We start from the raw sequence: 17,887 nt of genomic DNA, 5'->3' as shown, positions 1-17,887 counted from the left end.
TTTCCTTCTTTTTTTTGGGGGGCTTCCCCCCAAAAAAAAGAAGGAAAAAAAAATAGTTTCGTCTCTGTGCTCTCTTGGCACACATGAATAGACACCACTGGAATGTGTAAGGTTTTGTTGTCAATTGGAAAGCTTTAGGCTGTGTAAATTGAATTGAAAATGGATAATTTGTTAGCAGTGACAGACACACATGAAGGCCAGATATGTTTATTCACTCTCTGAGTGCTATACACACACATTCTACCCCCCCCCCCCCCAACAATGCTGTCCCAGTCTCACTCACTGCTCACTGCTAGAGGTCTCTCCTTAAGCAAATATTAGAGAGGATTGGTGAGTTGTAAGTTGCAACTTGTAAGTTGCAACCACTTTCCCTGACTTGTCCTGCAATGAGAAAGATGGTCCTGAGGCATTGGGTCCACTGTTTCCAACCCCCAAAACTTCCAATCTCAGGGAGGACACTCAGCTGCTGAGTTGACTAATGTTATACAAACAAAAATAAAACTAGAGTAAGTAACCATGTTTAATAGGACATTCCAGAATGTTGGAAATGAGATTACTCTTTGGTTACTTCTAATGTATGTGTGTGTTGTTGATGGTCCTGTCCTGTAGGTGTTTCAGGCATCTCTGAAGCTGCTGCGGCTGCTGCTGACCCAGTTGATCCCAGGCCAGGCCTTGGGCAGAGCCGAGGTGGTCCACTGCGTGGAGCAGACCTGGCCCAACCTACTCTCCAGGACCGGGGACTCGGCCACCAGACTACGGGCCATGGCCACAGCTTTCATCCAGGTGGGTAGAGTTAGATCAGGGATGGGCAACTTTGATGGGGGTGGGGGCCACAGAGAAATCTGAACTCCTCATGAGGGGCCACAGTTGCTCGCGGGTCTGTGTACCCACATGCCGAGGGCATTCAAAAGGGGAGCTGCTGGCCGCATGCCCCCCTTTTGCCACAAAGCCTATTTTAGCATGGGCAGCATCATTGAGGACTTCAGCCAAGTGGGTTGCTGCTCTATGGATGCACTTATCGTGCTCTGGCCAAATTCCCAACCTGGTCCCCTTCATTTGTTGACCTGATTTCTTGCTAGGCCTATATTGCTATTGTAGTACGTTCTTAACCTACACTGTGATAGCAGGCCATTGTGTGGCAGACGTTTGGCCACAAAATGTCTGCTGCCGATCACCCAGGTGGGAACTACATGTTGGTAGTTGTGGATGAGATTAATTAGAGAATATTGCTGTACAATACATCACCATTCCATTACAAACGTCTCATTGACTGCATGCCATCGAGGCCTGCGCCCGATCTAGAACGTTTAGACATGTAGCTAACATTTACTGTAGCTCTGTTTGGATGAAGAGCTGGAGGTGTTGCAGCTGATTTCAAACTCCCCAATAAGCCCCATGTTGTACTAGGAATGGTGGGGCCCTACAGAGAAACGGAGGGACTGTGTGTGTGTGTGTGTGTGTGTGTGTGGTGTGTGTGTGTGTGTGTGTGTGTGTGTGTGTGTGTGTGTGTGTGTGTGTGTGTGGTGGGGGGGGGGGGGGGGGGGGGGGGGCGTGCGTGCGTGGCGGCGGCACAAAACATTATTGGCCTTGGTCTATATAAACAGCAATGGACACACAAATGAAACTTAACATTTTTAGTAGTACCATAAAAATACACATAGCATGAAAGGGTCTTCTGGTCCATTCTAGGAGCAATAATACGTCCTTATTCATTATGCATTCATCTCACTTTCCCAGAACATTCTTGTGAGCAAAACATTAGTAGGGTACTGTAGGTTAGCATGCAATGACCTTTAAAGGCCATTTACACATTATAGAACTTTAGCACAATGTTTCTTTAAAGGCTCTTGACTATGCACCTCTTAAAGATATTAGCGAATAGCGAACAAGCTTGTATTGTAGCTTTTCATGAATGGGCTTTGCCAACATAAAAATGATGCTTATGATTTAAGCATATGAACTTTAGATGGTGCCCAAATTGATGGTGTTCCTACATATCTGGATAGATGATAAGCTGTCTTTTTAAAAAGTATATTGATGAGTTAGGTTATTTAATTAACTCCAGTACTTTTCTATGGTGCAATTGTTGTGCCTAAGGTCTGCATTCTAGAAAATGTTAAATGTATCAATATCATGTTTGTATAGAGAAAGAAATGTTGATGTTTTTCAGCGTGAAACATGATTTGAAGGGTCATCCTGAACCTTTTTATATTCACTTCTGTCATCTCCAAGGACTGAGCACCCATTCTGGGGTTTATTCAATCTTTAGATTCCTGGTCGTAGCTCCCTCTCCAGCATTACTGCTTCTCCACTACTACCTCCTGGGTTCAAAATGGCTGCCTTGCCTCTTCCTCTCGCTCCTGTGCAGGATATGGCCCTGTTTAAAGAGGTGCAGGCCCTGCAGTTGGTGCCTGGGGAGCTGGTGAAGCCCATTAAATCCAACATCCCCACACGGCAGGCCCTGAGCAGGGCTGAGCTACTGGAGAAGCTGCTGGGAGAACTGGGTACAGACAACTCAGGCTTCACTCTGGACAACGTCATGAAGGTAAACACCTAAGGCAACCATGATTTCTTTTACTCCCACTCCTGGAGGGTTGCAGTGTGTGCAGGCTTTTTTTTAAGAACAGTGGACGTCCACTCCCCTTTCATATTTGTTTATTTATTGTGTCATTCAGAATGACATGGAGAGACAAAATAGAAAGTTGCAGGGCGGGTTTTGAACCCATGTGTGGTCTAGAGTCAGCAACACTACCACTGCACCAGACTCCGGCACGTTTTTGCAGGCTTTTGAGCGTTGTCGTTACCCTAGTGCCACTTGCTGTCGCACGTTTCTGGGCTCAGACATAGATGGGAAGAAGAATCTGCAGTTTCACTATCCGGGCTCTTGAGAAGCAGTGAATGAAGACACCCCAGAAGTCAGTCAACACACTCTAGAGTAAAGATAGGCTTTAGGCCTCCACTTATCTTGACTTGTCCATTTCCATGTAGTTCTATATCATAAGTTGATCAGTGGAATTGAAGGATGAGAGAGGATGGCCAAATAGATGATGTCTGTGTTTTGAATCAGTCATCCTAATTCACTCAACTCAAATAGGCGTTAGTCACCTCTGGTCAGCTGGGGGCATGCTGCCATTGGTGAATGCCACAGCACACCCCAACTCTCTCTCTCTCTCAGGACAGAAGATAATATTTTAGCTAAGATATACAATATAGCCTTCACATAAGGCTCAGAAGCATACGTACATATGCATAAATGTGTTCCAAAAATTAAACCACCAAATAAATAAACAATAAATAACAAGCATATTGTGGCATATACAGTACATTGCTTGAAATGCAAGAAGCAGTACCCAGTGAACATAGGGAATCGTTTATGTTTCCTCCATATAGACCAGGGCTCTCCAATCCTGTTTCTGGAGAGCTACTGTCCTGTAGATTTTCACTCCAACCCTAATCTAGTGGACCTGGTTCTAATAATTAGCTCGTTGATAAGCTAAATCGGGTTAGTTAGAACTGGGGTTGGAGCGAAAACCTACAGGAGGGTAGCTCTCCAGGAAAATGGTTGGAGAGCCATGATATAGACAAATGTTAATGAGACATGTTCATTATCTTCTTTCTTGCATGCATCAAAGGTTACTGTATCACATTTTATTTTCCCTCTCTTTTTTCATATTTAGGGAAGTATAGCTATGTTTGGTAGGAATCCAGGAGCCAGGTTTTCTGAGTGAGTAGGCCTCATTCCCTACATTCCACCTCAGTGCAGGGATGTACAGTACTTAGAGAGCAATAACAGGCCTAGGAAGAAGACAAACCCAGATGCTAGGATGAACAACACTGTCCCACGCATTTGTCTGTGTGGCAAAGTTCAGCAGGTAATCTGGTCTTTGAGATTTCCCTCCACTATCGAGATTCTGCAGTTGAGTCAGTGGCCTGTCACCTCATTTCCTGGAGAAAGTGATTAGCAAAGTCCCGGGGGTGCCCACTTTGATGTATTCTCTCTCTGTCTCTGTATCTCTCTCTATGTCTGTCTCTCTATATCTCTGTCTGTCTGTCTGTCTGTCTGTCTGTCTGTCTGTCTGTCTGTCTGTCTGTCTGTCTGTCTGTCTGTCTGTCTGTCTGTCTGTCTGTCTGTCTGTCTGTCTGTCTGTCTGTCTGTCTGTCTGTCTGTCTGTCTGTCTGTCTGTCTGTCTGTCTCTGTCTCTGTCTCTGTCTCTGTCTCTCTTTGTCTCTCTTTGTCTCTCTTTCTCTCTCTCTTTGTCTCTCTTTCTCTCTCTCTTTGTCTCTCTCTGTCTCTGTGTCTCTTTCTCTCTCTGTCTCTTTCTCTCTCTGTCTCTTTCTCTCTCTCTCTTTCTCTCTCTATCTCTATCTCTTTCTCTCTCTGTCTCTTTCTCTCTTTGTCTCTCTGTGTCTCTTTCTCTCTCTCTCTCTCTGTCTCTTTCTCTCTCTGTGTCTCTTTCTCTCTCTGTCTCTTTCTCTCTCTGTCTTTCTCTCTCTGTCTCTTTCTCTCTCTCTTTCTCTCTGTGTCTCTTTCTCTCTCTGTCTCTTTCTCTCTCTGTCTTTCTCTCTCTGTCTCTTTCTCTCTCTCTTTCTCTCTGTGTCTCTTTCTCTCTGTGTCTCTCTCTTCTCTCTCTCTCTTTCGCTCTGTCTCTCTTTCGCTCTGTCTCTCTCTCTCTTTCGCTCTGTCTCTCTCTCTCTCTTTCTCTCTCTCTCTCTCTCTCTGTGTGTCTGTCTCTCTGTGTGTGTCTCTCTGTCTTCACTTCCAACAGTGACCTAGTATCTATGTGTCAACTATCCAAGTGTTGACAAAGTGGGCAGTGTGATTGCCTGTCCTCTCTAGTTGACGTCAGACTTCTTTTGGCCGGCCTCTGCTTCACCGCTGGGTTTATGGGAGGCGGGAGCAAATTGTTAAATTCTGCACCGGAGTCCCTCAAGTTGAAGAGCCCCAGACGGTACTCTCCTCGGTGGCCTGTGTTTGCATGTTTGTTTGTGTGTGCTTGCAGACAGCTAGCACATGCACCAACTCCTTTATGTCAGCTCCTTTCAATGTTTGCTGAAAACTTTTGGGGTAAGCGTTGCATTCGGAGGCAATAGTGGGAGGGCATTTCCCTATAATGCTTTCTCGCTGCCTAAGATTGGAATTGGTTTCAGTTGAAAACTGTTGGTGTTCATTGACAGCCCTTCAGGAGTCTTGGCGCACCACTTGTCCTAAAAACACATAATATGTAAACCCTGTGGGTTCAGTCAGTGAGGTGTTGTATGAAAATCGGTCTCACGGTCATAAACGTGAATTCCCAGACCCAGTTTTCCAGTTTTGTCAACACACCTGATTGCTATTGTGAGATGATGGCTTCATGTCCATCCTCAGGTCTGTGTCGTCTCACTGAACAATGGGGGTTTATGCAACTGAGCCGTACTGCTTGAGTTTCACACCTTCCTCCTCGGGCTCCCAAAAATCTCTGAGGCCTCCCTCCCGGCAGTAGTCAGTAGCACCACCTTGTTAAAAAATCATTGGGAGAACCCTGCTAGGTTGCTCTTTGCTCAGTGCAGGGTCAGCCGGGTTATTTCCCCCTGGTCCGAGGACTGATACATTTCTCCCTTTCCCCTCCGGTTACCTGGGAGATGGGCCGGGAGCCGGAGCAAAGAGGTGATTGAATTTCCTGTAATTAAAATGAGAAGCAGCGAGAGACAACATAGAATAATGGCTGCCTGTCCCCAGCCCATTGACTCAGGGAGAGTATAGGTGCCCTTTGTACACAGTTTACCTTTTGAGGTAAATGCTCTCTCTGAATGTTCTCTAGCTGATATGCTATGATGGCTATTGAGCTATCATTCTCACCAGACTATCGTAATATAATGACTGTTGGTTTAAACAAGCATTGATTAGTATCATGTTTCAATGAACTCTGTAGAATTTCTACATATCAATCACATATGCAGGCTTTTTCATTCAGTCAATAACTGTAATTTATACATTTAGTTGTTTCATTCACTATCTGAGTGGTGCTTGCATGCTTGCTTCTTTTTGGACATGCAACCTCCTTTTGTATTTCATCCTCTGTACAGGTACATCATGCTAAACTCAGTATGTTGTAGCTTTTTTAACCTGCTACTGTATCCTCTTTGTTTTTGTTTAATTTCTGTTAAGGCTCTTATAGGCGGTTTCCCAGACTACAAATGAAGCCTTGTTCTGGACTAAAAAGCACTTTCAATGGAGATTCTCCATTAAGCAGGAGTTTTTTTGTCCAGGATTAGACTTAATCTGTCTCTGGTAAACCAGTCTTTTTGTTTCCGTTTCAGCTTTCTAAAAGCTCTTGTTCTCTTGTTTATCACCTCTGTGCCTCTGTGTCAGTTCTGTACAGGTGCGCTGCAGCACAGCGCGTCAGAGGTGAGAGAGACGGTCGTGCTCATCATCCTGGCTATGTACCGCCTGCACAAGACCGCCATCCTCAGCTACCTCCCGGCCAACTATGCCGCCACTCGCAAGAACGTCCTCTATAAAAACATATTTGACGGCTTCGCCAGGATCGATGGGCGGCCGGTGGAGTCCCAGGCAAGGCTCGGCCCATCTGTGTGCTTGAATGAGTCATGACTTGACGTTGGACACGATGTGATTCTGAACAAGTTCACACAGTTCTTTGGGATGGGTGACAAGCTGCTTCTTTTCTGTTGCTTGGGTTCTCTCACCCCATTAGTCCCATTAAGTAATGACCGTGCTACTATTAAGTAATGTTCCACTGCTAAAATTCTGGCTGTGTCTCCTTGTGTAAGTTTAAGGACACATCGTCATCACTGCAGTAGAGTCTGTCTGGAAGGCTTCCAGACATGACTGGGTTGTTAGAGAAGCATGGGCAAACAGAGAGGGAGAGGAAGAGCGATAGAGGAAAAGAAGAACGACAGAGGGAGAGGAGAAAAGGAATGAGTTTGTGAGAGAGAGACTTATACAGTACCATGGCATTAAGTGTGTCACTATACTTCTTTCATTTTGTTTCAGACGTCAAAGAAGGGAGGCACACAGCAGGAGGGGGAGAAGGAGGAGATCCGTAGTCTTCAGGAGCAGCTGGCTGCCTTGAATGAGATCAGTGTAGGTGGAGCTGTCATCACTGCAATATTACCTAATTTCCTTCAACAGGCCAGCTTGTCTGTGTCACTCCTCCTTGTTGTGCACTCATTCCACTGTACTGTATGTCCACAGTATAGACCACTGAAGTAAATAGAACACACACGTAATAGTCTCTATGGTATTGATTATTTCCAAAAGACACTTAATCATATGTACCATTGGTATGGATATAAGCACAGGTATATGGTTTTACAACACTTTTTAGACTGTATGTCTGCAAGATGTTGATTTGTGTTTTTATTTTTATTTTTAAGAAGGGCAATTTCAAAGTGGAAAACGAGAAGGGAAATACCAAAGGACAGAAGAAAGAGGCAGTTAAAGTTGTAAAAACAGGTCTGTATGAACCCTATCCTCAAACACTGTATACTGACTTTGATAAACCCACCTCAAATACCACAAAAGGTTTTGGCCAAAGCCATTGTGGTTCACATTTTTGTTTTTACGGTGGAATGCTGGTTGCACCACTGAGACATTATTTTAGGGACTACAGTACACTGTCCCTCTAGTTTGTAGTGACAGGTGAAAAATCCCTGTTGCTTTCCAGGTGTCAAAACTGCACCCCAAAGCAACCCGGAAGATGCAGGAGATAACCAGTCTTCAGTTGTCAACAACTTGGACAAGTGAGTGTTGATGCCCAGCAAAATCAGAAAGGAATCTACAAAGCTGACTGAAATGCTGTAAAAAATTGTCTAATACATAAGAGTGGAAAACAGCTAATTGGCAACATGGAATGCCTTTGAATTTTATTTTCCAGCCTGTATTTATTCATAATGTGTTTCAGTCTGTGTATTCTTAATGTTATAGCGTATGTATATTCTGAATTGGTTTCAGCCTGTGTATATTCTCAATGTGTTTCGGTCGGTGTGTATATTCTCAATGTGTTTCAGCCTCTGTATATTCTGCGGTGAAAAAGATGAGTCCTTCACTGAGGATGGATTGGACCTGCACTATTGGAAGCACTGTCCTATGTTGCATTGCTGTGACAAATGTAGACAGGTATGCAAAGGCCAGTAGGGCCACTTCAAGTAACTCCTATCAATAAAATGACAAAATGACCCATTGCGGAAGGACCATAGGGTGGAGAACCAGCAGGAGCTTTGGGTGGAGTAAGCTTTGGGTGGAGTAAGGATATGACAGTGTAGTGCGTAGACACAAAGTGTGGTTTTGTGTGTCCTTGTGTTGGAGACCAGTGTCTTTTTGTGACTGATGTTGTCTCTCTCAGGTGGTTGAGATAGCCAGCCTCACAGAGCACCTGTTGGGGGAGTGTGAGAACAGGGCCAGGTTCAGTCAGTGCCCTCGCTGCTCAGAGGCCGTGCCCACTGACGAGGTCACCCACCACACCCAGAGCCCTGCCTGCAACCGTAAGTCTCAACATTCCTCTAGCACTAGCGAACTGCTAACTTTGCTAATAGCTAACTTTGCTAACTGCTTACCCTGCTAACCTTGCCAAACGCTTGATCCCTTCTTTTAGTCTTTGTAAGCAAGTATATTCTTACAAGAATCCAACACAGCCAAAGATATTGAGTCTTTTGTGCTTGTTACTATATACACTCATCTACTCTTTCATTCATGCCTGTCCATTAACCCTCAGGGGCTCTTAACAGTTGGTTTGTCAAGTAAGCTCATTAAAACAGTACTTGTGTAAATGACTGATAGAAAGGAAACATTATCACTGAGAGGTAACATTTTTATTTTATTTGTATTTATTTTATTTTGCCTTTATTTAACCAGGTAGGCAAGGTGAGAACAAGTTCTCATTTACAATTGCGACCTGGCCAAGATAAAGCAAAGCAGTTCGACAACATACAAAAACACAGAGTTACACATGGAGTAAAACTACATACAATCAATGATACAGTAGAACAAATAAGACTATATACAATGTGAGCAAATGATGTGAGATAAGGGAGGTAAAGGCAAAAAAGGCCATGGTGGCAGAGTAAATACAGTATAGCAAGTAAAACACTGGAATGGTAGATTTGTTATTTGAAGAAAGTTCAAAGTTAAAATATAAATAATATGGTGCAAAGGAGCAAAATAAATAAAATAAATAAATACAGTAGGGAAGAGGTAGTAGTTTGGGCTAAATTATAGATGGGCTATGTACAGGTGCAGTGATCTGTGAGCTGCTCTGACAGCTGGTGCTTAAAGCTAGTGAGGGAGATAAGTGTTTCCAGTTTCAGAGATTTTTGTAGTTCGTTCCAGTCATTGGCAGCAGAGAACTGGAAGGAGAGATGACCAAAGGAGGAGTTGGCTTTAGGGGTGACCAGAGAGATATACCTGCTGGAGCGCGTGCTACAGGTGGGTGCTGCTATGGTGACCAGTGAGCGGAGATAAGGGGGGACTTTACCTAGCAGGGTCTTGTAGATGACCTGGAGCCAATGTGTTTGGCGACGATTATGAAGTGAAGGCCAGCCAACGAGAGCGTACAGGTCGCAGTGGTGGGTAGTATATGGGGCTTTGGTGACAAAACGGATGGCACTGTGATAGACTGCATCCAGCTTGTTGAGTAGGGTATTGGAGGCTATTTTGTAAATGACATCGCCGAAGTCGAGGATTGGTAGGATGGTCAGTTTTACGAGGGTATGTTTGGCAGCATGAGTGAAGGATGCTTTGTTGCGAAATAGGAAGCCAATTCTAGATTTAACTTTGGATTGGAGATGTTTGATGTGAGTCTGGAAGGAGAGATTACAGTCTAACCAGACACCTAGGTATTTGTAGTTGTCCACAAATTCTAAGACAGAACCGTCCAGAGAAGTGATGCTGGACAGGCGGGCAGGTGCAGGCAGCGATCGGTTGAAGAGCATGTATTTAGTTTTACTTGTATTTAGGAGCAGTTAGAGACCACGGAAGGAGAGTTGTATGGCATTGAAGCTCATCTGGAGGGTTGTTAACACAGTGTCCAAAGAAGGGCCAGAAGTATACAGAATGGTGTCGTCTGCGTAGAGGTGGATCAGAGATTCACCAGCAGCAAGAGCGACATCATTGATGTATACAGAGAAAAGAGTTGGCCCAAGAATTGAACCCTGTGGTACCTCCAACATCACTGCATGGAGTATATACATTGGCGCTCAACCAAAATGTGGCCAATCAGTTTAATCTATAGCTTCAATAGTGCTGAATAAAATGTATAGACAACATCCTTTCAGTTTGTGGGAGAATGGGAACATTTTTGTAAAACAATACCATGGCAGTGTTATTATTAGGGCTAGCACGGTAAATGTATAACCGTGTAACCAATGATTATGGATAAAGGTCATGAATAAAATATTCGTCGTAACTGTTCTAATACTTTCATTTTATTGTATTTTTAAGAGGTCCGTGTGGTGTAATGACTCTGAATGGTCAGACAGCTACCAACAATGACACGAAGCTGCCATGTGGGGATTCGTAGGTGGCTTGTTTTAGCTAAACAACCAACCCGTCTATACGTTTTGTCCGGTTTGTAAAGATTCAAAAACTATACTAAAAGCCACCATCTCTGCTGAAATGAACTACCAAATGTAATTCTTGGTGAGTATGGAAATGTATATACTGGTTGGTTGTTTAGCAACAAAACCGACGCGTATTTGCAACAATGCGGCAAAACAGACTGGGTTGGCTTAGATTGTTGACAACATGTAAACTATATTTTGTGTCTGTTTATTGAAGTCATAAATACATTTGCACAATGAGCACTTGTTGTCTCTCAAATACATTGTTACAGTTGTTGGTTAGCTAGCAAGCACATTTGAGCCACATTAGCATAAACGTGACATCAGTCAAAACACCTCAAAACAAGACATGGTATCAATAACAAGATACACTGAGTTGAAACAAGCCATCTATGATTCCCCACATGGTAGCTTCTTGTCATTGTTGCTAGCTATCTGGCCATCCAGAATCACAACAACACACAGACTTCTGCCTCATTGAAGCGTGTGCATTGTTTTCGTGACATTGGCAGCTAACCCATCTATAAGTGAATGTAAATCCGAGACAAAGCAAACATTGCTAGCAAACATTGCAAACAAAGATTTGTATAACTAACCCAAGACCACAGCCTGTCTTTTCCAATGGGAACAAATGAGTCATAGTGGGCAGAAGAAGCAAGGAGGTCGGCAGAGCCAAGCACAAGCTAGAGATGATAATCCTAACAGGGTGGAACCTAACAGGGTGAACATTTGGAGCCTAAATTAGCCATAGCTCTGTGGGTTAAGGTTAGAATAATGGTAAACACTTGAAGATTTTAACATTAGAAATGTCATCATGGTGGCAATGTAGGAGTGAGACAGACTAACATAATGAAACATGGAAAAATAGATAAAACCAAGTGTTTATATTTATTTAGCTTTGCACCATTGTTTTCCCACCAAACAAATGACGACACTTCATGAACATGATGTCATTGTGGGAAGGGGCTGTTTTCTTAAAGGACTATTACTGCAAACTAACAGGGTGGAAAGTGATATCAGGGACACACAATGTTAAATACAATAATAATAAATACAATCATGAAAAAAAAGTTATTAAGTAATGAAGAAAGATATTAAATGTATTATTATTTTATGGCTTCTATTTCTCGTAGAAGTTGATGAATAACACCCGAGGACATGGTAGAAATGCCTATGTCCACTGGAGAAAAAAGTTTTCAAAATGCATAGATTCTCTTTCAAGATCCATATTTTTGTGTTTTTAAGGTAAAGAACACGTGACCTTTTATATTTAAAGCCTTTTGCGATCTACATTTTACCCTACAAAGTGATATTTCCTGGGGACAGAAAAGGCACCGCATTGTAGTAATGACACAGCTAACTAATTCAGAACATCAACACATCACAAGCAGATGCAGAAAGGAAATCATTTCGGACAATTTAGCTTTTGATGTGATTTGATTGGTGTGATGACAAATCCAAACTGGCCTCCCTTGGGGGGCGTTTTGGTGCGCAAGGACCACCCACAGTTGTGCTCAGCTCAACGCTGATTGGCTAATTATTTTCTTTTTATGCTCACTGGGAACAATCAATCAAATGCTACGGCGGCAACATGTCATACATGTTGTCCATTTGTCCAGACAGCATTAGATACATTGGCTACACATACTGAGACAGAGGGGCGCTGTTTCCCTCGCTCTGAAGATTTCTCCGTTGAGATAGGTACAGCCAATTGCGAATTGAAGGGAAATTATAAAAACACAGAGATGAAAGAGATATAATTTTATACTAAATTATTGGTCCATTTTTGGGGGGAAGCCTGGCTTCTCTTGGCATTCATGAATACATGCCACTGGTGATGTCATTTTCTGTGGGCATTTTGGGGTTCTGTGCAGGGCGGTGCTATTCATGTTTCTCTTTGTTTTCAGCTCCTGGCTCAGTCAAAGGCTCCAACCACTGTCCTTTGTGTCACAACAACTTCGTGTCCGGAGAGGAGGTGAGATTCTGTTGCACTCCCACAGATTATATAATAACGGACCGCAAATACTGGCCTTGGTCCTTTTCACTGTAGCCAGTCACTGTCAGGCCAAGCATTTGGAAGGGCCACCTAAGCATTTTTGGGGGATGACTAAGTTCAAACAGTAAAAAAATGTGTGTGTGTGTGTGTGTGTGTGTGTGTGTGTGTGTGTGTGTGTGTGTGTGTGTGTGTGTGTGTGTGTGTGTGTGTGTGTGTGTGTGTGAAATATACAGTTGAACTCATTTAAACTCAGTTTTTCACAATTCCTGACATTTAATCCTAGTAAAAATTCACAATTAGTGTTTGGTAGCATTGCCTTTAAATTGTTTAACTTGGGTCAAATGTTTCGGGTAGCCTTCCACAAGCAATTTTGGTCCATTCCTCCTGACAGATCTGATGTAACTGAGTCAGGTTTGTATGTCTCCTTGCTCGCACACGCTTTTTCAGTTCTGCCCACAAATTTCCGAGGTCAGGGCTTTGTGATGACCACTCCAATACCTTGACTTTGTTGTCCTTAAGCCATTTTGACATAACTTTGGAAGTATGCTTGGGGTCATTGTCCATTTGGAAGACCCATTTGCGACCAAGCTTTAACTTCCTGACTGATGTCTTGAGATGTTGCTTCAATATATCTACATAATTTTCCTTTCTCATGACGCCATCTATTTTGTGAAGTGCACCAGTCCCTCCTGCAGCAAAGCACCCCCACATGATGCTGATGCTGCCACCCCCGTGCTTCACGGTTGGGATGGTGTTCTTCGGCTTGCAAGCCTCCCCCTTTTTCCTCCAAACATAACGATGGTCATTATGGCCAAACAGTTCTATTTTTGTTTCATCAGACCAGAGGAAATTTCTCCAAAAAGTACGATCTTTCTCCCCATGTGCAGTTGTAAACCATAGTCTGTTTTTTTATGGCGGTTTTGGAGCAGTGGCTTCTTCCTTGCTGAGTGGCCTTTCAGGTTATGTCGATATAGGACTCGTTTTACTGTGGAACTATAGGTAATTTTGTACCCGTTTCCTCCAGCATCTTCACAAGGTCCTTTGCTGTTGTTCTGGGATTGATTTACAACAAAGTACGTTCATCTCTAGGAGACAGAATGTGTCTCCTTCCTTATGCGTCTCCTTATTTTTTATAATATAATCTTTGAGAACTAACAATCACCAAAATAAAAGCTAGACTGTCAGGGAGAATAGAAAATACCCAAAATAATTCATTTAGCAGTATTGATTTTGTTATAATTTTTTTGCAAAAGAACACATCATTAGGCATGGCAGGAAATTCACTTTAAAACTGCAACATTTTCTCTCAGCTCCATTGCAAAATGTGTAGAATTTGCCGAAAATGTACTTTAAAACTGAAAGAAATGCCTTGCTAAAATCAAGCAGTGCCGACAGGCCAACCACTCCCATTGCCACACTCCATGTCACGCCCACCACCTAAGCCTCTTTTCGATCCAGAAAAAAAACTGATTTAAACAGTACTTCTTGTCAAAACACAAAATATGCCTGCAGTATTACAAAAATTGTATTCAAATGATCACCTGGCATGAGTTTTCATCAAATGTAGCAATTTCAACTAAGGCAAGTGCATGTTGTTTTAGGCTGGGATTTAATCCGATCGTGCTTTGTCGGCTATGCACCTTTTCAAAGGGAATGTTCCCTTCTTCGCTAAGACCACATTCACGGCAAACTCTGCATATGTGGGCTCAATCGGAAATTACCTTTAAATGGCGCCTAGCCGACAAAGCTTGATTTGGATTCAAACCTGGCCTTAAGTTTAGCTTGTCACCTTTTGAGATTAGGGAAAAAAAGTGACACATGTTTAAAGTGGAACTGACAGCATTTTAACTACTTTGCAGATATGAAATAAACAGACCATCATAATATCAGTAAAGAATATCAAATTCCCAGTTTATGCAACAAGAAAAAAATACTTTAAAAATAGGTTCTGTTTGACCCAACATTCCATGATGTTGGCAGAATAGATGGATTCAGTTCAATGCGTGATTAATATAATTCACCAATACATTTATTCGTAGTCCAAAAAATATTGCTATCAGGTTGTAAATCACAGCTGGCCTGGTACATTGTTTGCTGCCTCTATTCGGGATGCACTGTTTCAGTGTCAATGACTCATTATTTTGGACAAAAACTGACAAATGTAACTAAGGCTGGGCATGTCAATACAACCAAACTAGTGTGGGCAATGATCACAAGTCAGTCATAACGTGGCTAATATGCTAGCGTATCTATTTATGTAGCAAGCTAAAAACACTAGCTAGCTAACTGCTAGGAGAACGTCATGTCATTGGAGGAGTGGTTGAGTGCCTAACTTTTTCCCCTTGTATCATTTTTTGGTGGTTACACAGCTACGGTAGAGATGCACGTGTCATTTGGTTTGAAAGTGAATCGCTTTGCTAGCTATGTTACCATATCTCTTGCGTTCGTGAATTCACTGTGGCTAGCTACCTACTCCGATTTCAGAGCACACTTGTGTGAGTGTGTCAGAGCGCAGAATAACTGAATTTACGAACGCGCAACACCTGCTGAATTTGTGCCACTTTGTGCAACTTCTGGTGCGCTTTTATTGTGAACACTGAGGCTTTACCTGCTTTAATTACAATTATAACAGTGGCCAAGTAGGCTACTGTGGCTATTTGAAAATAATGCCTATCAGTGGCCTAACATCAAACCAGCCAGCTAACGTTAGCTACTTAAACAACAATGAACATAGTGCCAAATCAGGTCGTTACTACACTGCATGAATATGCTGGGTGCTAACCAACCAGGTTCAATGTTAGCTAGCTAACATTAGACTCTAACTAGCAAAGCAAACAACTCTGGGATACAAATAACAACGTCCGCTACAGAGCCAGCCAGCTAACGCTAGCTAGCTAACAGTACACTTTAGCTTGAAATGAAACCACTTTCTGTCAAAATTAGAAATGTGTAATATCTGAAAGTCCAGCGTTAGCTAGCTACAATCTTACCTGTATACATCATCATGCGTGATGGACATGTCTCCCTGTCATGAATGCCATGCCACAGTTGCTCTTTGTTTGAAGATGTAATCCGGAGACAGGTGTTTTGTCCATCTCTTTAGCTATCATACTCTAATGCCATCATACTCTAATGCCACTGATTTCAAAACTTGATCCGCCAGACAGTGGAGAGCAACACTTAGCAATGCAACTCCGCTACACAATGCATTTTAAAAAAGCCGTGTTCGACAGGATTACCAACACAGACTGACAGCTCAAATAGGCAGAAGCCTTCTATATGGCAGACCAATCCGAACTCCTCTCTCAGCATGTCCAGCCACTCATTATCTCAGCCAATCATGGCTAGTGGGAAGGTTGCTGACTTTTTCTGTGGTTTAACCAACAAGGCTCATAATTTAACAATTTTATTCGTATTTACAGATGGCATACACGTTTGTTATTAAGGTACATGAAAGTTAACATGTTCGAGAAGGCATTTCTGCAAAACAAAACACATTTTGATAAAATATTTTTGACGTTCAAATAGCTCTCCTGTGAAGTTGTGAATTGCGACATACACCCAATTTCCTGAATCGGGTCACATATAGAGATACTGCAGCTCTGATTGGTTATGCCGCACCGATCTGGTCTGTAGAGTATGGGCTGAGTTGTGCCTGCCAATGCAATAGAATCCTACTCCGTTGTGTTCCTGCCTACAAGAAAATCACTTGCATATTTAGTTTTGTATGTTGCAATGAAAGTGGCTAATATTGGCAATTCCCACAGTAGAGGGAAATATTGATAGTGTTAACTAAAGGGGAAAACTAGAAAGTTGAGTGAAGTTCAATCTCATGCTTCTCTGCGCAGGCTAATATTTAATCTGTGTGACAGTCCCAGGGGAGCTGCGTATAGTTTAGAGGGAACATTGCTCATGAACGCTCTATATAACATGTAAACAGCCTAACCAGGTTAGTGAGGTGTTCTCTCATTTGTGTCTGGAAGTAGCTAGCTAGCAAGCTAGCCAACTTTAGCCAGTTAGCTTGGGTGCTTGGTTGGGACAACGCATGCAATGGCAGGCAAGCTGCAGAAGGACGAGCAGGCTATTCCCCATCATTTATCAGTGCAATTTTAACGGCCAACCAGCTGGAAAAAGTTTGAAAGGGTTTATCTAATGTTCCTTCGTTAGAGTTTAGCGCATCTTTTTCTGACTTGCATTAGTTGTTGATCTTGTTGTTGTTGAGATGCATATAGGGAAAGATAGCCAACCTTTTTATGATTGTATGATAACTGTAACGTTCCCAAAATGTAAGAGGACTCCCATGGTATTTAGGTACATATTTGCAGAAATCCATTCAAGTGTATTTTGAGGCTTTTGCTGAAATGCGTTCTAATCTAAAGTTGCGCTGTTGCAACTGCCTGTAAACACAGTCCAGTTCAAAGTGAATGATGGCAGGCCCTTTGTTTGCATATAGGTCTACTGTACGAGACAGATGTTTTTATTTGATTTTATTTACTGCAATGTCTAATTGTGCAAACACTTGCCGCTTTCCCACTCTACATTGCTATAGAATTTTCATAAATGCTTTAGTATACGTAATTCCCAAACATTTTAAGAATTCATGAAAACTTGAAAATGACCATATCTAAGCGCTCGTTTGTCAGAAAATGTATAAAAAAGTGTCATTCTTCCTGGGGGTGTATATTAACAGATTTTAATAAGATTTCATGTTGCTAAAAATGCTGTCAGTTCCACTTTAAGGTGAATGAGACAGTAGGCTAAAATACTAAGTAGATAGATATAAAGGTGGTTTAGGACTTGTAAGGGCATTCACAACCACTAGCACACGTGCCTCTCTCTTTTCCTCCCTCTGTCAATCTGCCACCACCCAGAGTGCTGCTAATGTTAGGCTTAAGGACCAAACAGCTGTGTGGAAAACATTGTCTGTCTTTAAAGTCACAGTGGACTCCAAAGCCCTCACTTCAAAAGATAAATGTTATTAATCCAAAGGAAAATAAAATGTGACAACTGTTCTTGCATTATGATTTCTTTTGGGCATGGCATTTTAGAAAAAAATGTAATGGTTAAAGATGTAATCGCCTTTCAGTTTCTTTCTCCGATGTTCATTTGTCTTTTTTCCCCTAATCAATCATACAGCATAGCTCACGACAAAGCATCTCCTTCCTTTACTTAATTCCATCGTTTGATACTTGGGCTTTCCATGTTGCCTGGCCACTTAAGTCAGGGAGGGGCAACTCCAGTCCTCTGGGGCCTGATTGGTGTCACACCTTTCCCCCAGCCTTAAAGCTAACACACTTGATTAAACTGAATACCATGATTAGTTGATTATTGGAGTCC

General features: G+C 42.5%; 1 protein-coding gene across 3 annotated transcripts in view; it reads left to right on the top strand.

Annotated features, from left to right (window-relative positions):
• LOC106571987 (centrosomal protein of 104 kDa) overlaps positions 1-17,887 on the top strand; it is a 50,302-nt gene that overhangs the window by 18,620 nt on the left and 13,795 nt on the right. The window contains exons 12-20 of one of the 3 annotated variants that reach the window (XM_014145662.3): positions 610-783; positions 2,369-2,545; positions 6,350-6,550; positions 6,992-7,081; positions 7,378-7,453; positions 7,665-7,740; positions 8,008-8,116; positions 8,343-8,481; positions 12,462-12,529. In XM_014145662.3, coding sequence (XP_014001137.1) covers positions 610-783; positions 2,369-2,545; positions 6,350-6,550; positions 6,992-7,081; positions 7,378-7,453; positions 7,665-7,740; positions 8,008-8,116; positions 8,343-8,481; positions 12,462-12,529 — 1,110 coding nt within the window. Of the gene's footprint in view, positions 1-609; positions 784-2,368; positions 2,546-6,349; positions 6,551-6,991; positions 7,082-7,374; positions 7,454-7,664; positions 7,741-8,007; positions 8,117-8,342; positions 8,482-12,461; positions 12,530-17,887 lie in introns of all 3 variants that reach the window. The other 2 variants (XM_014145661.3, XM_014145663.3) reach the window with 2 other exon arrangements.

Source organism: Salmo salar, chromosome 15 (assembly GCF_965601325.2).
Source record: "Salmo salar chromosome 15, fSalSal1, whole genome shotgun sequence".
Taxonomy (NCBI): domain Eukaryota; kingdom Metazoa; phylum Chordata; class Actinopteri; order Salmoniformes; family Salmonidae; genus Salmo; species Salmo salar.
The sequence above is the reverse complement of the archived record's forward strand: the minus strand, read 5'-3'. Positions and strand labels throughout refer to the sequence as shown.